This window comes from Mytilus galloprovincialis, chromosome 12 (assembly GCF_965363235.1).
Source record: "Mytilus galloprovincialis chromosome 12, xbMytGall1.hap1.1, whole genome shotgun sequence".
NCBI classification, from domain to species: domain Eukaryota; kingdom Metazoa; phylum Mollusca; class Bivalvia; order Mytilida; family Mytilidae; genus Mytilus; species Mytilus galloprovincialis.
Window position 1 is genome coordinate 44794021 of NC_134849.1, and position 22191 is coordinate 44816211.

At 32.7% G+C, this 22191-nt stretch overlaps 1 protein-coding gene across 2 annotated transcripts in view; it reads right to left on the reverse strand.

The window, feature by feature from the left end:
• Nucleotides 1-18929: 18929 nt before the first annotated feature.
• The window catches only part of LOC143053907 (glutamate receptor ionotropic, kainate 4-like), a 40232-nt gene continuing 36970 nt past the window's right edge, over nt 18930-22191 (reverse strand). For both annotated transcript variants that reach the window (XM_076226701.1, XM_076226700.1), the window contains exon 13: nt 18930-20641. In XM_076226701.1, the coding sequence (XP_076082816.1) occupies nt 20347-20641 (295 nt within the window). In that variant the 3' untranslated portion in view covers nt 18930-20346. The remainder of the gene's footprint in view (nt 20642-22191) is intronic.

A 22191-nucleotide genomic window follows, 5' to 3' on the forward strand; every position in this document is an offset into this window, starting at 1 on the left:
TGTCCTGTGCTCAGACTTTTTTTTTTTAAATGATTAATCAGACTAGACTTCGTGAACTTTGCCACTTCCCGTGTACTCTCTATTTTATTTTTATGCGACAATTCTTTAATTATAAAGATATTTTTCGCTGGAATCTATTATCTACTGATTATCAAAGTCATGTGTCTGCGATGCGCTATGGTGGAGTTGACCAGTGCATCGAAAAAACCGTCGCTCAGTCATTTTAATATTCAAATTACAGTAACACATTGCTTTTGCTGAGGATGACAATCATGACACCTTCAAAGCGACACAGGATTGAGCAAGACCATATTGACTTCTATTTCATTATTCCACCAAACAGAAAGTAATACTCTCTCTATATATATAGACTATTACACTCTCATGACAAAAAAGTTTCGCATCAATATTAAACACCTACGAAAACATGTTTAACCCAAACGCCCCAACAATAACATAGTTGAATAATGATCCTCAGTTAGTATAAGCTCTATATACATTTAAAGTATAATGTACGAACAATTTGATTTGAGGAGACAGTCTTAGATATTGGAGAGAAAAAAATCAAAAATTTTAAACGTTAAAAACTTCCCCCTTCGTAAATCCTGGATCAGCCCCTGCCTCCTACCCCTCTAAACTACCACAAAGTACACATTTATTATTGTCTTTCTGTCTGTATATTTGTTTATCATATGGATGAGTGGTACTTCATTTCTGAGTTCTTTCATTAAAGTTTAAGTCCATTTTTCCTTTTTCTATTATTATTTTTGCAGACTATTCCGTATCTTTTTATATAGGCATCTTTATCGCATAGACATTGATTTTAAGTTTTAATATCGTATTATAGTGACCACTCCAGAATGATTTTATTTTTTTTACTTTATATTGTTTGTACAACTAAATTATGATTGTATCTAATTCTTTGTCATTGAACTTTATTATTTATTGCAAACATATCCGATTATCTAAAAAACACGGTAACTTAATATTTCAATCAAATTCAGTTACAGTTATTTCCCTTTAATAAGAACCAATTCGACATTTTATTATACATTCTCTAAAATTATATTTTGATAATATCCAGCTGAAAAAAATATTGTTGATACAAATTAAAAGCTAAGAAAAGGGAAGAAAGGGAAGAAAAAATATAGATTAATTGTTTTATTGCAAAAGCAAATTTTATATAATACATATAGCAATAATATTACTAGTTTATTTTATAAACATTTGTTGAACTATAATTTGTTGAACTTGACCGAAAATGGTCCAGAGCTTGACCTCTATGGACCATAAGTTTTTAAAAATTACCTGTTGTAAACGAATAGGTTAAAGCCACAAATGTTAACAGCACAAAAGAGGTGATGTAGCCGCCCGTAGATAAAATGAATTGCTCAATTTATATATCTGCAAACCGAAAAGGGGAAAATAGTTGTTTTCGTTGAGAACAAGTGAAGAAATTACAGCTCCTTGAGTTTCAAATTTGTTTCTAGTTCCCGTATGTCGAGATATAATCTGTTTTTGATTAAAGCCGAAAAATCATTTGGTTCCACGAAAATAAATACATTGTCGGAAAATATAAAAATTTAATCAAGTTAAATTGTATGAACTTTAGAACAAGACGAAAAGCGAGGCTCGTCGAGCTTTTCTTCTGTTTCGTAGGGAGTGCAAATACATTTTTATATATTCCGGCAATGTACATAATATTGTTTTTATCCTGAAATGTACACCTTTAGTTTTCAAAATCTAAATCATTATCTCTAATTGGCCAAAGAAATCAACAGAGTTTAAAACATGAAAAAGGGACGAAAGATACCAGATGGATAGTCAAACCCATAGATCGAAAATAAATTGACAGCGCCATAGCTAGAAAATAAAATAGACGAATAGACAAATAATTATAGTGCACAAGACACAACACAGAAAACCAAAGACTAAGCAACACGAATCTCACCAAAAACTTGGGGTGATCTCAGTTGATCGCGAAGAGGACCCCGAAATCAACTTTTATGCAAAAAGACATATCCATTTTACCGTTTTCACATGGAAACGGGATTTATACAAGTTTAAATAAGGCAAAAATGTTATTTGCACAACAGTTGGCTGATTTCAGGATAGATAACTTTAAGGTAAAACAAACAAGGGTAAGGATATAATTCAATTCACTGCACTCTTGACCATAAGCAAGGCTAAAGTAATCATAGTCTTTTGTGATAAATTCTTAATATAAAATCGAATTAAATGGTGAAGATGATATCCTCGCTTGTTATAAGAATCTTGCACAAGACAGTTTTTTTAAAAGCGCATGCGTAGCAATACATGACATTTAATTTTAAATTAAACCTATAAGATATTCTCCTCATCACACCCCAAGATTATCAATTTATCTAACCCTAAAGGTCGTTTTGATTTGAATTCATTGATTTTGGAACTCGAGCTCGGACGACTCACTGACAAATTGAACATTTAAAGACACACAGTAGTTTGGGCTACATGTTCTTAAATTTTCCAGTTCTTAACAAATGTTTCCATTCTTCTTTGGTTGTATTTAGCTCACCTGAAATGACGGGACAAGTGAGCTTTTCTCATCACTTGGAATTCGGTGTCCGTCGTAGTTAACTTTTACAAAAGTCTTCTCTGAAACTACTGGACCAAATTTAACCAAACTTAGCCAAAATCATCATTAGGGTATCTAGTTTTAAAATTTGTGTTCGATGACCCGGCCAACCAACCAAGAAGGCCACAATGGCTAAAAATAGAACATGGAGGTCAAATGTATATTTTGGCTTATATCTCTGAAACCAAAGCATTTAGAGCAAATCTGACCTGTGCTAAAAGTGTTAATCAGGTAAAGATCTATCTGCCCCGAAATTTTGAGATGAATCGGATAACCCGTTGTTGGGTAGCTGCCTCTGAATTGGTAATTTTAAAGACATTTTGCCGTTTTTGGTTATTATCTTGAATATCATTATAGATAGAGATAAACTGTAAAAAGCAATAATGTTCAGCAAGGTAAGATCTACAAATAAGTGAACATGACCAAATGGTCAGTTGACTCCTTAAGGAATAATTGCCCTTGATAGTCAATTTTTAACTATTTCTTGTAAATTTTTATAATCTTTTGCAAAAATCTTCTCCTCTGAAACGGCTAAGACAAATTTTCCCAAACTTGTTCATAATCTTCATTAGGGTATCTAGTTTAAAAAGTGTGTCCGATGACCCCGCCGGTGAACCAAGATGACCGACATGGCTTAAAATAGTACATATGGTAAAAGGCAGTTTTTGGCTCATACCTCTGCAATTAGTATTTTATTAGTATATCTGACAAGGATATAATTGTTCATTTTGTCAAGATGTATCTGCCCTGAAATTTTCAGACCAATCAGGCAACCCGTTGTTGAGTTGCTACGCCTGAATTGGTAATTTTAAGAAAATTTTGCAGCTTTTGGTTATTATTTTAAATATAATTATAGATAGAGATAAACTATAAACAGCAATGGTGTACAGCAAACTAAGACGTACATACAAATAAGTCAACATGACCAAAGAGGTTCATTTAGTCCTTATAAGGAGCTATTGCCTTTTATATATAGTCGATTTTTAACAATTTTCTTAAATTTTGTAAATTTTTATGAAATATTTTTACACTGTAACTACTGGACCAAGTTCATTATAGATAATTGTAAGCAGCAAGAATGTCCAGTAAAGTAAGATCTACAAACACATCACCATCACCACAACACAATTTTGTCATGTATCTGTGTTCTTTGTTTAATATGCACATAGACCAATGTGAGTGACACAGGTTCTTTAGAGCCTCTAGTTTTGTTTTGTTGTGGTTATGACTGCAATACACTTAATGGGCCAACGAATAGAATTTACTTTGTGATTTGTATCAAGGTCTATAAATTTTCATCGCACAAACGTGATATTTTGAAATTGTACTTATTTTTCATTTGCAAATCCCACAGAGGGAAAATGAGCAAAGACGGTCTGTCTTTGAGGTTTGTTTTGGGCTGAAACGATTTTGTCCAAAATTCAAAACTAAAAGCAATAACATTTAGAGTCTGTACAATACATTTACCCAATTAACAAAAAGAGCTTTGAATGAATTTGCAGACTTCAAATTTTAAGTTCATCCAAAATTCAAACTCTTTAAAAGACAAACACATATTACAATATTGCTAGAGACGTCCATATGCACTGACAAGACTCCTAATTTGAGATGTATAGTCTTAGTTTTTTGTTAAGTTCACTTTAGATGAGGGTTTTGTTGTTGAAAGTTTTGTAACTTCAGAATTAGACCTCATGACTATTGGGGATATTTTCCCGAAGGTTACAATCGAAAAGAAACGATAAGACTTTTTTGTCCCTCTTACTACTAGTATATTGACAGTTTTGATGATACATTGTGTTGACAGTAACAAATAAATAAGGACAACAGAAGTATACCATTGTCTGTTCGAAATTCATAAATTAATTGAGAGAAAAACAAATCCGGGTTACAAACTAAAACTGAGGTAAACACATCTAATACAAGAGGAGAACTACAACACAACAAAACACAACACTAAAATGTAACACACAGAGAAACTATAATATAACAATGGTCATAAACCAGCTGACAAACGTTCCTCAAGGCTCTGTTAGCCCATGTCATTTCCTAACTGATATGAACCTAACATGCCAGACAACCTGCAGATGGCACAATTGTGTATTTAACAGTATCATCACTTACTGACTGTTACACCCTTCAATCAGACTTACATAAATTGGAACAATGAGAGCAAGAATGGATAATGACTTTTAACGCACAGAGGCGGATTTAGGGGGGGGGGGCAGGGGGCCCGGCCCCCCTTTTTCAGAAAAATTTTGGTTGGTTATATAGGGAATCACTGCAGCGTGACGGAATCGGGGCCCCCCTTAGGCAGTCAGTGGGCCCCCTCTTATGAAAATTTCTAGATCCGCCACTGACGCAGGCAAATGTGAAATCATCCACATAACAAGAAAGCGTAAACATATACTAGTAATCTTTAAATACACACTACATGATCACATATTAAAAACAACAGATAAAGCAAAATATCTTGGCGTTACCATCACAAACGATCTGACATCAAAATTAACATATAAAAAACATCACAAATAAATTTGAAATAAAGCAACTGCATTACTGATATTTATTAAAAGAAGTGGAAAACTATCAACATACCTACAAAACAGATAAAAATCAGGGTTCAATCCACCATTTTCTACATTTCAAAATGCCTGTACCAAATCAGGAATATGACAGTTGTTGTCCATTCGTTTGATGTGTTTTATCATTTGATTTGATTTTGCCGGGTCATCGAACACAAATTTTAAAACTAGATACCCTAATGATGATTTTGGCTAAGTTTGGTTAAATTTGATCCAGTAGTTTCAGAGAAGAGTTTTGTAAAAGTTAACTACGACGGACACCGAATTCCAAGTGATGAGAAAAGCTCACTTGTCCCGTCATTTCAGGTGAGCTAAATACAACCAAAGAAGAATGGAAACATTTGTTAAGAACTGGAAAATTTAAGAACATGTAGCCCAAACTACTGTGTGTCTTTAAATGTTCAATTTGTCAGTGAGTCGTCCGAGCTCGAGTTCCAAAATCAATGAATTCAAATCAAAACGACCTTTAGGGTTAGATAAATTGATAATCTTGGGGTGTGATGAGGAGAATATCTTATAGGTTTAATTTAAAATTAAATGTCATGTATTGCTACGCATGCGCTTTTAAAAAAACTGTCTTGTGCAAGATTCTTATAACAAGCGAGGATATCATCTTCACCATTTAATTCGATTTTATATTAAGAATTTATCACAAAAGACTATGATTAGTTTAGCCTTGCTTAAGGTCAAGAGTGCAGTGAATTGAATTTGTTTTACCTTAAAATTATCTATCCTGAAATCAGCCAACTGTTGTGAAAATAACATTTTTGCCTTATTTAAACTTGTATAAATCCCGTTTCCATGTGAAAACGGTAAAATGGATATGTCTTTTTGCATAAAAGTTGATTTCGGGGTCCCCTTCGCGATCAACTGAGATCACCCCAAGTTTTTGGTGAGATTCGTGTTGCTTAGTCTTTGGTTTTCTGTGTTGTGTCTTGTGCACTATAATTATTTGTCTATTCTTCTATTTTATTTTCTAGCTATGGCGCTGTCAATTTATTTTCGATCTATGAGTTTGACTATCCATCTGGTATCTTTCGTCCCTTTTTCATGTTTTTAAACTCTTTTTCATGTTTTTAAACTCTGTTGATTTCTTTAGCCAATTAGAGATAATGATTTAGATTTGGAAAACTAAAGGTGTACATTACAGGCTAAAACAATATTATGTACATTGTTGGAATATATAAAAATGTATTTGCAATCCATACGAAACAGAAGAAAAGCTCGACGAGCCTCGCTTTTTGTCTTGTTCTTAAGTTCATACAACTTGATTAAATTTTTATATTTTCCGACAATGTATTTATTTTCGCGGAACCAAATGATTTTTTCGGCTTTAATCAAAAACAGATTATATCTTGACATACAGGAACTAGAAGCAAATTTGAAACTCAAGGAGATGTAATTTCTTCACTTGTTCTCAATGAAAACAACTATTTTTTCCTTTTCGGTTTGCAGAAATATAAATTGAACAATTCATTTTGACATAGGGTTCATCTTTATATACGGGCGGCTACATCACCTCTTGCTATTTTGTGCTGTTAATATTTGTGGCTTATACCTATTCGTTTTAAACAGGTAATTTTTAAAAACTTATGGTCCAAAGAGGTCAAGCTTTGGACCAATTTTGGTCAAGGTCAAGCAAATACTGTTCAACAAATTGTAATAAAATAAACTAGTAATATTATTGCTATATGTATTATATAAAATTTGCTTTTGCAATTAAACAGTTTATCTATATTTTTCTTCCCTTTCGTCCCTTTTCTTAGCTTTTAATTTGTATCAACAATATTTATTTTCAGCTGGATATTATCAAAATATAATTTTAGAGAATGTATAATAAAATGTCGAATTGGTTCTAATTAAAGGGAAATAACTGTAACTGAATTTGATTGAAATATTAAGTTACCGTGTTTTTTTAGATAATCGGAAATGTTTGCAATAAATAATAAAGCCAATGACAAAGAATTAGATACAATCATAATTTAGTTGTACAAACAATATAAAGTAAAAAAATAAAACCATTCTGGAGTGGTCACTATAATACGATATTAAAACTTAAAATCAAGGTCTATGCGATAAAGATGCCTATATATATATATATATACAGATACGGAATAGTCTGCAAAAATAATAATAGAATAAGGAAAACATGGAAAAATGGACTTAAACTTTAATTAAAGAACGCAGAAATGAAGTACCATTCATCCATATCATAAACAAATATACAGACAGAAAGACAATTATAAATGTGTACTTTGTGGTAGTTTAGAGGGGTAGGAGGCAGGGGCTGATCCAGGATTTACGAAGAGGGCGAAGTTTTTAACGTTTAAAATTTTTGGGACATTTTTGGGGCTAAAAACATAAAATATAAAGTGTACTATGCACTTTTAAACGGTTCCTGACGTGGGGCATGTATATTTTTTAGTTGCTGTAAAGTATAAGGGTTGGATATTTCAATGCTGTATTCTCCCTATTGATGTCTATCATTAACATGATTAAATGATACTAGTAGTATGAATCCAAAGCTATGTTCTGATAAATTTGATGTGCATGGGACTTACCAGTAAAAAATAGACTTGGAAAATTCTCGCCGGTTTGTTGCAAGTAATAAGTTTATCATAACCTCACAACCTAACGAGTTAAAAAAGACATATTAAAAAGCAATTTTTATCCAAATGTTTGGTTGTTATATTTCACCCAACAAAATTAAGGGAAGTGAGGGTTTTCAAATCAAGCAAAGGCTAATAATGAGTCTGAAATGACAACGAAGTTATGATTGACGGCCGACAAATTGAGACATAAAGGCCACACCAGCAGACAGGTTGCAGTCTGGTCTTGAAAAAAGTATTCAATATATCAGTTTGGCGAAACAGATATGCCGGCCAGACATGCAAACTCTTGCCACAAAATAAAATATGCCCGTTTTTATTCATCATGTTCATTGAATGCTCAATAAATCTGTTGGAAATTTTCGTTTTTAATAGCAAAAATGTGGTCAAGATAATTGCTTTCAATCCAGATACGACCAAAATGTTTGTTTAAGGCAAAAATCAGTCATTTTTTTTCTCTCCAATATTTAAGACTGTCTCCTCAAATCAAATTGTTCGTATATTATACTTAAAATGTATATAGAGCTTATACTAACTGGGGATCATTATATTCAGCTATGTTATTTTAAAATAAGCTGGGGCGTTTGGTGTTAAACATGTTTTCGTATGTATTTAATATTGATGTGGATTTTTTTTGTCATGAGAGTGTAATAGTCTATAAACTTACATAGAGTATTACTTTCTGTTTGGTGGAATATTGAAATAGAAGTCAATACGTTCTTGCTCAATCCTGTGTCGCTTTGAAGGTGTCATGATTGTCATCCTCAGCAAAAGCAATGTGTTACTGTAATTTGAATATTAAAATGACTGAGCGACGGTTTTTTCGATGCACTGGTCAACCCCACCATAGCGAATCACAGACATATGACTTTGATAATCAGTAGATTCCAGCGAAAAATATCTTTATAATTAAAGAATTGTCACATAAAAATAAAGTAGAGAGTACACTGGAAGTGGCAAAGTTCACGAAGTCTAGTCTGATTAATCATTTAAAAAAAAAGTCTGAGCGAAGGACACCCCATCCCGGAGTACAGATAAACCTCGCTCTTGTATAACAGTCGCATCAAATAGTCAAAATACGGTTACAGCAGTCACCAAAGTAAAATAATTGTGTTACAAACAAAAAAATACAAAAAGAACATAAATTTGTACAGCCATTCTCTCCAACAAATTACCATATATAATCATTATTATCTAGAACAAGAAAGTTGTGGAATTCATTACTTATATAATAGTCTTTGAATAACTGGTTATCGTGATATATGGAATGTCCACAGGACAGTGGTATTGACAAAGATAGTGATAATGACTGAGCCGAAGGCGAGGTCATTATCGTTGTCACAGTCAATACCACTGTCCTAAGGGCAGTCCATATATCACGATAATGACCAGTTATTCAAGAACTATTATGTTTACTTCATTGAGAAACCATGTTTTTGAAAATTTTCATAAATTCAAAATGTCCAAAGCAAACTTGAGTAGTTGTACGATTTCTATGACAAAGAGGGAAAACCAGTCGTAGAAATAATGCCATTCATTTTAGTGCAATTTTTCAGTATATGAATACTACATCAAGTTCACTATAATTTTAGAATTTACCAAAACATATGGTAAACAATTCAACAACTTAAATATGATTATTATATTGAAAACTGGAAAATGTTTTATTATAGGGACATCTCTTCAAACAGAGAAACCACGCCCCACCGGTCATTAACAGAGAAACCACGCCCCAACGGTCATTAACAGACGGAAGCCACGCCCACCGGTCACTATCATGTAAAAATTCGTTAATGACCGATTTTCTGGTCCGTTTTGTTCTGTTAATGACCGCTGGAATTTATTACTGAGGAATAATGAATGTCATGTGACCCCTTTTTATCCAATACGAGAAGCTTATTCTCAACTGATATGAAATAACATATAATATAGTCTGTAGACAGACTTAGAAGCATTTAAGTCTGATGCAAAACAACATATTGCTAGATTAATATCATGTTTTTATCTATATACAAATTTATAAAAAAGACGTTTTTGAAGTTATTGTAAATAATTGTTTAGTGTTATTATGAAGTCAAAATCATTTTTAAATTCCGTACAAAACACGCTGCTTTATTTAGTCAGAGACAAGAGTACTCCTACAAAGGAGTTCTTCTTTGGCTACAGATTAAAATGGAAATAGAGTTGATATGTTGAAGATGAACTACTAGAACTTTATGTTACCATATAAAACAAGGGGATGTGGTCAAATGGCAAATGAGAAAACCATCCAACAAATTCTAAATGATGCGGAATTAAACAACTATAGGTCATCGTACGGCTTTCAGTGGGCAAAAGCTATCTCGTATATTCAGTTAAAAAAGACATGAGTAAACAATATAATGAAAAAGCCAAAAACAAAACAATAAAGGAAAAAAAGAACAAATATGAAAGACACTAACCAACGGCAACCTCCTGACTTGAGATCAGCACTTATATAATATGGTAGCGTTTTGACGAGTGGTCAATCCTCCTCTTGCCCAGGACATCGGTGTAACACCATAACATAACAACAAGCAGAATAAATTAATTTACAATGTTTAGTTTAAAAATATTTTATTTGCTGAATTAAAGCAAAATGGATTAAACACAAGTAAATCATACGTATGAAGTCTTCTCCATAATACAACATATAGTTACAATAATAGAATAATATAATGGACATGCATATAAAACAAACAGTTTATTCAATATAATACTAGCTTTTATATGTGAACAAAGAGGAGAGAAAGAAAAAAGAGAAAAAGAAAGTTTGAAAAGTCGTATAATTCTGTGACGATGACTTGTGAGTTGATGACAACGATGACGTTCCGTGTCAGTAATGATAACGCTCTATCAAGGCATAAGAAATCTGTTTGACCTTTTTATGAAATTTTGAACATGTTTGAAAATTTGAATATTTTGTTCGTTCGAAAGTTCCAAGTGTCCGCAAATTAATAGTTTTGTATCTAAAACAAAGTTTTCAGATAGCCAGTTAAGGTTATGGAATAAGGTGTTTCTACACAATGTGTATTTTGGGCAAACGAAGAAGTAATGGTAGACATCCTCAATATCGGACCCACAATGGCAAGAAGGATCATCTAGAATATTAGCTTTAAATAGGTCATTGTTTAAGAATGAAGCGGAACATCGCAATTGCGTTAGGATAATATTTAATTTCCTTGGGCCGTACAAATAAAACGTTTCAATTTTACATAATAGACCATCTTTTTTTAATTCTTTCTTAAATTTAGAAATAGAGTCGACACTGCGAATTTTTGGATCAAGTTTATTCCATTCACGTATAGTAGAGGGAAGAAACAATTCAGTAGTAAGGGAAAGTCTACAAAATGGAACAATAATATCATGACCATTTCGCAACGTATGGAACGCCACAGCTGTTTTATGCGGAACTCTGATATTACTTTATGTTGTTTTATCATTACTTAATAATAGTTTGTCTTTATTTGATATGGTTTTGACATTACGTAATGATGTTTTAATATAACTCAATATGGACTAGTCATTACTTAATGATATTTCTATATTACACGATATGGTTCCGTATTGACTTGATATAGTTTTGTCATTACTCAATATGATTTTGTCATTACTCGATGTGGTTTCACCATTATTTAGTATGGTTGTGTCATAAGTCAATGTGGTTTTACCATTACTTGATGTGTATGTGACTTAACGTAATGTAGTTGTTTCATTACATGATGTGGTTTTGTTATTTCGTAATGATTATTTGTCTATTCTTTATATGGTTTTAACATTACGTAATGATGTTTCAAAATTTGACCATTTTACACTACTTGATGTGTTTGTTTCATTATTTGATGTGGTCTTGTCATTCTTTGATGTGGTCCTGTCATTCTTTGATGTGGTTATCCCATTACTTGATGAGGTAAAACCACGTGACTAATTCGGGAAAACCTGTTCTATTTTACGATAGATTTCCCTGCTGTATCTGCATAATGTATGTGCCTTTAATGCATTTGGCCATCCATCTAATTAGTGTTCAAACTAAAGTTTGGTTGCTGTTTAAGTTAAACTTTGAGTTAGTTTTCGAATGAAAATCATACTTATAATTAAAGTTCTAGTTAGCATTGAGTTGCGAGTTACAACTTTGAACTGCAGTCACTTCTTGAGGTAGAGTTCGGATTCGAATTTAAGTCTCATTTAGATTTTCAAGTTGAAATTCGAGCTATTTTATATGTCTTTTTGAGTTCGTAATTAAGATTTCTATCGCGAAACAAGGGCTTTTGCTCGGGCTTCCGAAAAGAGGGCTCCGGGATATGTGTACTAAATAAACAATGTTGCAGTACACAAAACGCAACATATGAGTTGAAATAAAATTAGATGTGGTGTGATTGCCAATGAAACAACTATCCACCAGAGTTTATAAAATGCAGTGGATGTAAGAAATCATATATCGGCAACCGTACGGCCTTCAAATATCCCTATAGTCAGCTACAAAAGGCCATCATGCAGTATGTGAAAAAATTGAAACGAAAAAACTAACGGTCTATTTTACAAAAAAAACCAACAAATATGACACATATGTATGCAACGACAACATTTGAACTGCGTGCTCCTGACTTGGGTCAGGTACATAAAGAAAGTGCACGTGGCGGAGTTTAACATGTATGTGAGAAAACATCGAACTGAACCAGTAGTGTAACAGCACAACACGAGAAAAAAATGTAAACTAGACAAATCGATGCTCCGCACTCAACTCATTTAACCGCGAGTACCCCAAAAGGGACAAAGTTCAATTTTTCTCCCAAAAGAGGAAAAATAATAAAAAGAAAAAACCCTGACCACATGCACACCATCAATACATGTACAAACAGCTAGCAGAGTGATAAATTCCTAGCATTCAATCTGTAGTAGGAGTTATCTGGAAACTCCCTACTTATGCTAGTAAATTGCCCAAAAATGACAAAGTTCAACTTTCTCCCGAAGAGCACAAATTAATAAAAATTAAACCCTGACCACATGCAGCACACCTTCAATATATGTACAAACAGACAGTAAAGAGAGAAAACTTCATAGGATTCAAACTGTTGGAGGAGTTATGCGGAAATAACTATATACCCATAATGGGACGGAAAGACGGACGGACGGACGGACAAATGTTGCTGCAAAGTTACGGTGGCTAAAAAACCATTTCAATTAGCTGTGCGCAATACATCGGTATGACTTGGTAATTTAAATCCATCGGGGTGATCTCGGGTTCCCCAGAAAGGTAAGGAGACTCTGCTCAACGGGTGGCATCCGTCGTGATATTTGCGAAATTACAAACCGAGTGATTTGGTTTTATTTGGAAGTTCACATTCGAGTAAAAGATGAAGGTATTATGGTTACGACAAGTAGAACATGTTCGCCGTCACATGTGAAACAGATATTCCAAAAAGTTTATTTTTCAATTCTAATATGACGTGCTTCTTTCGCTTTGTTAACAACACCGTGATAAAATTCTCCATATATCTATACTTAGCCCAGACTCAGAGATATACATAATATTGGCTGTTACAATATACTTCCCACGTAAATCCACATGTATTGGAACCTATTTGTAAACCATTTGCCGATTATTTTTTTTTTTAAATTGCAGTTAAAAAGACAAAATAACTTATTCTAATTTGGATGCATAATAAAAAGAAGTAATGCACAAGAGCTCGGAGAAATCAACAAAATAAAAATAAAATAACATTCCGCGAAAGTCTTAATGTTTTTGACGCATTTAAGTCATTTCAAAACATGACGTCATACAAATGAAAACGCTACAGTTGAACGTTTTCTGAAAAGTGAACCATCGAAATTCGTATAATATTGTATTAAAATTGATTTGTAAGGTAGGTTTTGTTTTATTTTCTATTCTATTGCATTTTTCGCATATTTACTGATTTCAGCCAGTCAACATGGCGGCTCCTTAGTTACAAAATGTCAACTTTGGATTTGACGGTAGCTTACGAGAAAAACATGTAAATTAAAAATGGCAAATGTTGGGTTTGTGAATTTAAAGAATTAAACAGATTTTTTTTTCTAGCGGTTATTCACTAAACAATCCATGCAAGCTACAGATTTTATGAATATTTGAGCTTTATCGAACCGGGAGTAAAAAAAGAACAGCCACACACACCGCATACCTACCATCGCTTCAGTTTTTTAATGACCGTATTTGTCCTATTAGAATCGAAATAATTCATGGAAGCCATAGCTTGTTGGAAATTTACACATGGCCTGGGCCGTGATATTCGTTAATTTTATCCCTCGCTAACGCTCAGGATAAAATTCAAATATCACGGCCCAGGCCATGTGTAAATTACCAACAATCTATGGCTTCCACGAATTATTTCTTAATTAGTGCGAGGTAGATTAGAGAATTCAATTGTTTAAAAGTAAAAGATTGATATTCGTATGTATGTTCAAATGATCATTATTTTTTCTTTTTAGAGAATTCTTATTTTATAGTATTGATGCTTTGTTGCTTAGTCCGAGCCCCCCTGATTTTCCTGTGACTTAGGTGTGAGTTGATTTGAAGTGTCTCACTTTTTAACAAAAACGTGTTTTGATTTGTGTCGAGCCTGCGACATAAATGTAGCGGCAGTGAGACACAACAACGTCATCGAAAGTGGCGGGACCTTTTATAGCTTACTATGGGGTATGGGTTTTGCTCATTGTTGAAAACCATACAATTTTGTTTTAGTAAAATAAAACCGAATTAAACTGTTTTGACATGATAAATTTATTACCTCCATGAAGGGTTTTAAAACTTGTATAGAAGTTTTTCTTCAATATCAAGAAAAAGCATCTACAGAAAAACATTTTTTTTTTATATTTTTTGACCGATTAATGTACAGCCGATCAATATTACGCTTTTACACTGAAAGCAGCAATATCAGGCGAGATACAGCGTTCCGTGGACTTTTTTTTACAAATTTATTATAATACTGCTTCTATTTGAAAACTTATAGATCAAATAACAGGACCAAGGGGTTTGGGGATATCCCAATTATGTCCGAAATACTGTAATTTTTTTAAGATTTAATTTTTTATTATTGTCTGCAGTTCCCCTTTTTCATACCAAATAGCTCGGAGCCGTCTTTTCGGAAGCCCGAGCAAAAGCCCTTGTTTCGCGATAGAAAATTTAATTACGAACTCAAAAAGACATATAAAATATCTCGAATTTCAACTCGAAAACTTAATTAATAAAAATTAGACTTAAATTCGAATCTTACTCAAACTCTACCTCAAGAAGTAAGTCAAATTCAAAATTGTAACTAGAACTCTGCCTTTAAATGTGACTCGAACTCGACGTCCAACTCTAAACTCAATGCTAACTATAACTTTAATTATAAGTATGACTTGAATTCGAAAACTAACTAAAAGTTAAACTCAAACAGTAACCCGAACTTTTATTTGAACACTTATTAGATGTATGACCAAACGCATTCAAGGCACATACAATATGGAAATCTATCTAAAAATAGAACAACTTTTTCCGAATTGGTCACGTGGTTTTACCTCATCAAGTAATGGGATAACCACATCAAAGAATGACAGGACCACATCAAAGAATGACAAGACCACATCCAATAATGAAACAAACACATCAAGTAGTGTAAAGTGGTCAAATTTTGAAATATTATTACGTCATGTTAAAACCATATAAAGAATAGACAAATCATCATTACGAAATAACAAAACCACATCATGTAATGAAACAACTGCATTACGTTAAGTCACATACACATCAAGTAATGGTAAAACCACATTGACTTATGACACAACCATACTAAATAATGGTGAAACCACATCGAGGAATGACAAAATCATGATATTGAGTAATGACAAAACTATATCAAGTCAATACGAAACCATATCGTGTAATATAGAAATATCATTAAGTAATGACTAGTCCATATTGAGTTATATTAAAACATCATTACGTAATGTCAAAACCATATCAAATAAAGACAAACTATTATTAAGTAATGATAAAACAACATAAAGTAATATCAAAGTTCCACATAAGACAGTTGTGGCGTTCCATAGCAACGGGTAGTTGGTTGAACTTTGTACACAAGGAGGTACAAGCTTACATAGATATGCTGGTGCATGCTTTTGGTTCATGTTATAAAACATTTGTAATTTTCTTCTCCTTCTTCTTTCAAAAAGAGATTCCCAGCCAACCTCAGAATATAAAGTTTCAGTTTTTGTAAATATTGGTAGACCTGTTACTATTCTTGCGGCTTCTAATTGCAAATTTTCTAATTTTTGTGAGTAGCCTATTCCACAATAATCCCACACTTCCGTGGCATATTCAAAAATGGGTCGAATAAAAACTAAGTATAGTTTTTCTAAATTATTTCGAGATAATCGGTATTTAAGTTTACGTAAAACATTTAAGTGTTTCTTTACACTTAGAATTATACTTTCAACATGACTGTTCCATTTTGCGTCACTACTAAAATTAACTCCCAGGTGCTTATGAGACGTACTTAAAGGTATATTTTTACCATTTAAGGAAAAGCTAAGGTCTGGAATCTCAATATTTGGGTTAAATGACATAAGCCATTCAGAAGACCAAACATCCAGCTCTTTCAAGTCGCGATCGATAACAGATTTAATATGTTCTCCGTCGTTACCAGAATAATTGAATGATGTGTCGTCAGCAAATAGCCGACACACTGATGTAAGCTTATCAGCGATATCATTAATGTATAAGACAAAGAGAAGAGGGCCCAGAGCCGATCCCTGGGGAACACCAGCTGAGACATTACAGAAGATAGAAGACGAGTTATTTAATACTACTCCCTGTTGTCTGTCGTGTAGATAATCCTGAAACCAATTCAATACATTTCCATCTACACCATAAGCTTTCATTTTACATATAAGACCCCATGCCAAACTTTGTCTGATTGATACTCATAAATTAATTTATTAGCTTTTAAATGATTGTATAAGTGCTTAAGCACAACTCTTTCCATAACTTTTCCTACACAACTAATTTAGGATATCGGTCTATAATTTGATGGCAAAGATGAATCTCCCTTTTTGAAAATGGGTATCAGATTTGCTATCTTCCAGCTAGTTGGGTATATTCCCTCTCTTAAGGATTTATTAAATATAATATGGAGCGGGACTGCTACCTTTTCTGGACACAGCTTTAGCATCTTATGACTGATCACATGAGGACCAGATGCTTTGTTTGGATCTAATATATGAATAATATCTATTATTTCTTTTATATTTACTTGGATATCTGAAAACTTCATCTAGTTTTGAAATCATACTAAAATATTTGTTTAACAAATTACATTTCTCCTCATCTTCATATACAGTATCATTCAGTTCATTATCATTTATAATATTTTAGAGAGGGGGTATGGTTTCTGAACCTTTTGGATTTAATTAACGTTTTCATTAATTTCCAATACGTTTTCGAGTTTGAAGGTTGTTTTGATATTAGACAGTCCAAATTTGTTTCAAAATTTTCTTTGGCAATTTTTTTTTTCATATTATCTACTTTATTTCTCTGTTTTTTGTACTTCATAATATTATTTTCACAATTATATTTAATCGCTTTTTTTTCTTAATCTGTCTTGGATTACAATGGCGGGACTCTTTCAGATTGGCACGATGCACAAAAAGACAACTAAGAACACGGTGGGTGCCACACGTAGAACATGATCTGTTTACCCTCCAAGAGCACATGAGATCACCCACAGTTTTTGTTGGTGCTCGTGTTGCTTTGTCGTTATTTTATGTTGAATTTTGTGTACTATTGTTTGTCCGTTTGTCTTACGAAGATGTGGTATGAGTGTCAATGAGATAAGTCTCCATTCAAGTCACAATTTGTAAAAGTAAACTATTTTTATCAATTATATCGTCATTTTTATAAATTTCCTGTTTACATAACTTTGAATTTTTCGAAAAACTAAGGATTTTCTTATCCCAGGAGTAGATTACTTTAGCCGTATTTGGCACAACTTTTGGGAATTTTGGGCCTTCAATGCTCTTCAACTTTGTACTTGTTTGGCTTTTTAGCTGTTTTGATATGAGCGTCATTGATGAGTCTTATGTAAACGAAACGCGCGTCTGGCGTAATAAATTATAATCCTGGTACCTTTGATAACTATTTTGGTCAAAGTACGGTCTTCAACACGGACCCTCGGCCTACACCGAACAGCAAGATATAAAATGCAAAAATGTACTAGTGTTAAACCATTCAAACGGGAAAACTAACACTATAATGTATACAAAAAACAACAAACATTTGTGAACCATAACAACAAACGACAACGACTGAACATCAGGTACCTGACTTAGGACAGATACAAAGAAATCCATGCTTAAACCTTTACTTTTACCTGCAACAAAATTGTAACATCACAGTATGGAATGACACACTATAAACTATCAATTGCAATAGTTTAGCTCAATCAAATAAAAAGATCAAATATATTTGATCTTATTATCAATAAAATGAGGGGAAGATAATAATAAACAATTTCAGAGAGTCAACCATTACCTTGAACAAAATGCTACCATATAACGATGTAAACCCTTGGACAAAATGACACATGTGTTTGATTGTCCCCCTGGTATATCTTTCGATATGACGCTCATATCAAAATATTTATAAAGCCAAACAAGTGCTAAGTTGTGGTCATATTTATAAATTTCCTGTTTACAAAACTTTGAATTTTTTGAAAAACTAAAGATTTGCTTATCCAAGGCATAGATTACCTTAGACGTATTTGGCACAACTTTTTGAAAATCTGGATCCTCAATGCTCTTCAACTTTGTACTTGTTTAGCTTTATAAATATTTTGATATGAGGGTCACTGATGAGTCTTATGTAGATGAAACTCGCGTCTGGCGTACTAAATTATAATCCTGGTACCTTTGATAACTATATCGACCTTCTGTTTAAGGTCTCCCACCAAAATTATCAAATCTAAAACACTTGATACAAGTGTAAAGCAACGGTCAAGGTTATCTCGCCAGCAGAATCAAATTACGTATTTCTTTATAGTTTATTACCAAAAAAAATAAAAAATATAACAAAAAAACTAATTTTAACAATCAACAATCAAGTCACCAAGAAGGCAATTAAAATACACGCACATTTGCAGTCACAAACAAAAAGTAAAGGTTCATAATCTCATTTAAAAACGACATAAATGTTACGCTTCATAATAACATACACTAATAACATGTTTCAAAGTCGCATACAAATTGTCATGCTTCATAATCACATACACTAATAACATGTTTCAAAGTTGCATACAAATTATCATGCTTCATAATCACATACACTAATATAACTCCCCATAGTCAGATATGAATGTAATGCTAAAAAGGCACATATTCCAAAGTATGCATTATATTCCCATTCATACATGTTTGTAATTCAGTGGTTGTCGTTTGTGGTTGTATAACATATTTGTTTTTCGCTCTTTTTTTATATATTAATTAGGCCGTTACATATATAGTTTTCACGTTTGAATTGATTTGTGATTTCGGGGACTTTTGTAGCTGACTATGCGGTATGGGCGGTGCTCATTGTTGAAGACCGTACGGTGAGACATAGCTGTAAAATATCTGTGTCATTTGGTCTCTTGTGGAGAGTTGTTTCATTAACAACCGTACCACATCTTCTTTTTTATATGGTAATTTACTTAGTCACAAAGCGTTAATAGTCAGTCAAAATTATTATGTTTTGTAGTCAAATACATAAATGAAACGTCCATTGTCACATACATAAATGTTATGCCTCATAGTGACACACATAACTGTTATGTTCAAAGTTCCATACATAAATGTTATATTTCCAATTTCCATACACAAATATTAGGCTTCAAAGTATAAAAATATAGTATATATACCAATACACATAACTAGCAGCGCCTAGTGATGTTTCATAGCCTTACCGGTTTCGGTTCAAAAAGGACCTTCATCAGAGGCAGAATGGTGGATTAATATTTGCACTCTATTTATATAGATATGGTAACCGGCGGTTGAGTAAACCGGCGTTTCAGGTTTAACCGGCGGTTCATATTTAACCGGCGGTTGAGTTAACTGGCGGTTCAGATTTATCCGACGGTTCAGAGTTAACCGGCGGATCAAAGTTATCCAGTGGATGAATACTGCCTCTGATGAAGGTCCTTTTTGGACCGAAACCAGTCAGGCTATGAAACATCACCAGGCGCTGTTAATTATGTGTATTGGTATATATACTATATTTTTATGCTTTCACATTTTCCTCACTGATACATATAGTTAATATGCTTCAAAGTACTTTAAACCAATATTATGCCTCAAAGAACCATATACAAAATTATGTTTTAAAGTACCATACACAAATGCCATGCTTCAAATTTCCAAACACAAATGTTATGCTTTAAAGTACCGTACTCAGATGGTATGCATCAAAGTCGCATACACAAACGCTCTCTTACATTATCAAAAAAGAGGAGAAATTAGAGCAGGATATATACGCATGTCAAGTATATTGGTTAACGTGAATCATGTTGATTGATAAAGCGCTTGAATTTTGCAAATTAGTTTCATTACCACCAGTCAATTTTGACCTCTTCGTCCAGTTTTTCATATACTCAATAAATAAAAATATAATACTTAAAACTATTCCACAACAAAGAAAACCAAAAGCAATTTGAATGTCGGTCCACTTGATAGGCTTAGCTTCTGTCAGCATTGAGCCTAAACAGAAATTCCGTTTCGGCCAATGTTTTTGCTTCCATATTTGTATCAATCCGGACTCAAGAATATTTAACGTCCTGAAAAATAAAATTTAATTTTCATTTATAAATCACTGTTTTTATGACACACGGCCTCAGAAATATTAGAACAATGTGCAAATACGTTTTGAAATGTCCATTTTCAATATCAGCTTTCTTTATTCTGATAGTAGTTTGTATAAAAAATTATGTTTTCTAACAACATTTTTAATTCCTTGATTGGACATGCGCATCCTACTACTTCTATGTTTATGGTTATAAACGTGTGTCATTTTGACATTGGAATATTTGGTTTATGGCGGATGATGTATGCATAGCAAATGATGACAATATCGTTTACAAGTATGTTCGTCTCACTAGGCGCAATTCTTAATTGACCTCGACCCACAAAGCTCAAAATTTGAAAATATGAAAAGAACCAGTCTTGCTGTTGTCTTTATTTACATTTTGTAAATTATTATATGAATCATTTCGTCACGGAAGATTTGGTGACACTGTTTGAACTAAAATCCTCCGACGTCACGTGCTGGTCGAATAGAACTTTCAAGTCATGCAAGTTAAATGACAAATTTTTGCCTTATATTTTCCTGTATGAAACCTGTATTACTCTCATGATTTGCATTGTAATATGTGTTAGTGATTTTCATTTGAGAAATAAAGAACAAACATTGCTACTTTTATATAAACAGACAAAAAAAAGCACAAATCAGTACACCACAGAAGACTAATTAAGTAGCCTGTAATTCAGTAATTGTTGCTGTATATCATATTTATTTTTATTTCATATTTGTGTACATAGATCATGCCGTTAGTTTTCTCATTGGATTGTTCTACATTTGTCATTTCAGGGCATTTTATAGCTGACTATGTGGTATTGGTTTTGCTCATAGTTGAAGGCCGTACAATGACCTATAGGTCTGTGTTATTTGGACTGTTGTGGAGAGCGTCTCATTTGCAATCATAATACATTTTTTTATATTTATAACTTTTAAGCACCGTACCCAAGATGCAGTTCTTTTTTTTTCTTTTCTTTTCTTTTTTATTATAGAACTCATATTGTTGTTGACTTTATAGAAAAAAATAACGATCATATGTAAAACAATGGCACACAATTTAACAAAACAAAATATAAAAAGTAGCAGGTTATAAAAGATTTGAGTTTAGTTTAGTTGTGAATACATATGCTAAGAAGGAAGTCAAATGTAATAAAATTCCTATAGCAAAAACACATTTCAAACATCATTTCAATGACCTACATTAGGGTCGATACTGATGTTTTTTTTTGTCAACTTTCCCTATCATTGTGCTTTTTTATTTAAAATTTATTTTATTATTAACAAAAAGAAACTACTGTACAATATTAATCAATTGTTTGTATAAAAGTTCATCGTTATAGTATTTTAACATAAGTATTTCTGATAAGTGTTCTTCTATTGGCATATATCTACTATCCTAAATACTATGTACATATCAATAAATATTTGAAAACTAGTCTATATCAATATTAAACAGTATACATGTATTTGTATTCATACTAAAATTTTGATAATTTTTTTCATTTTGTATAATACAACAAACTAAGGTTCTGA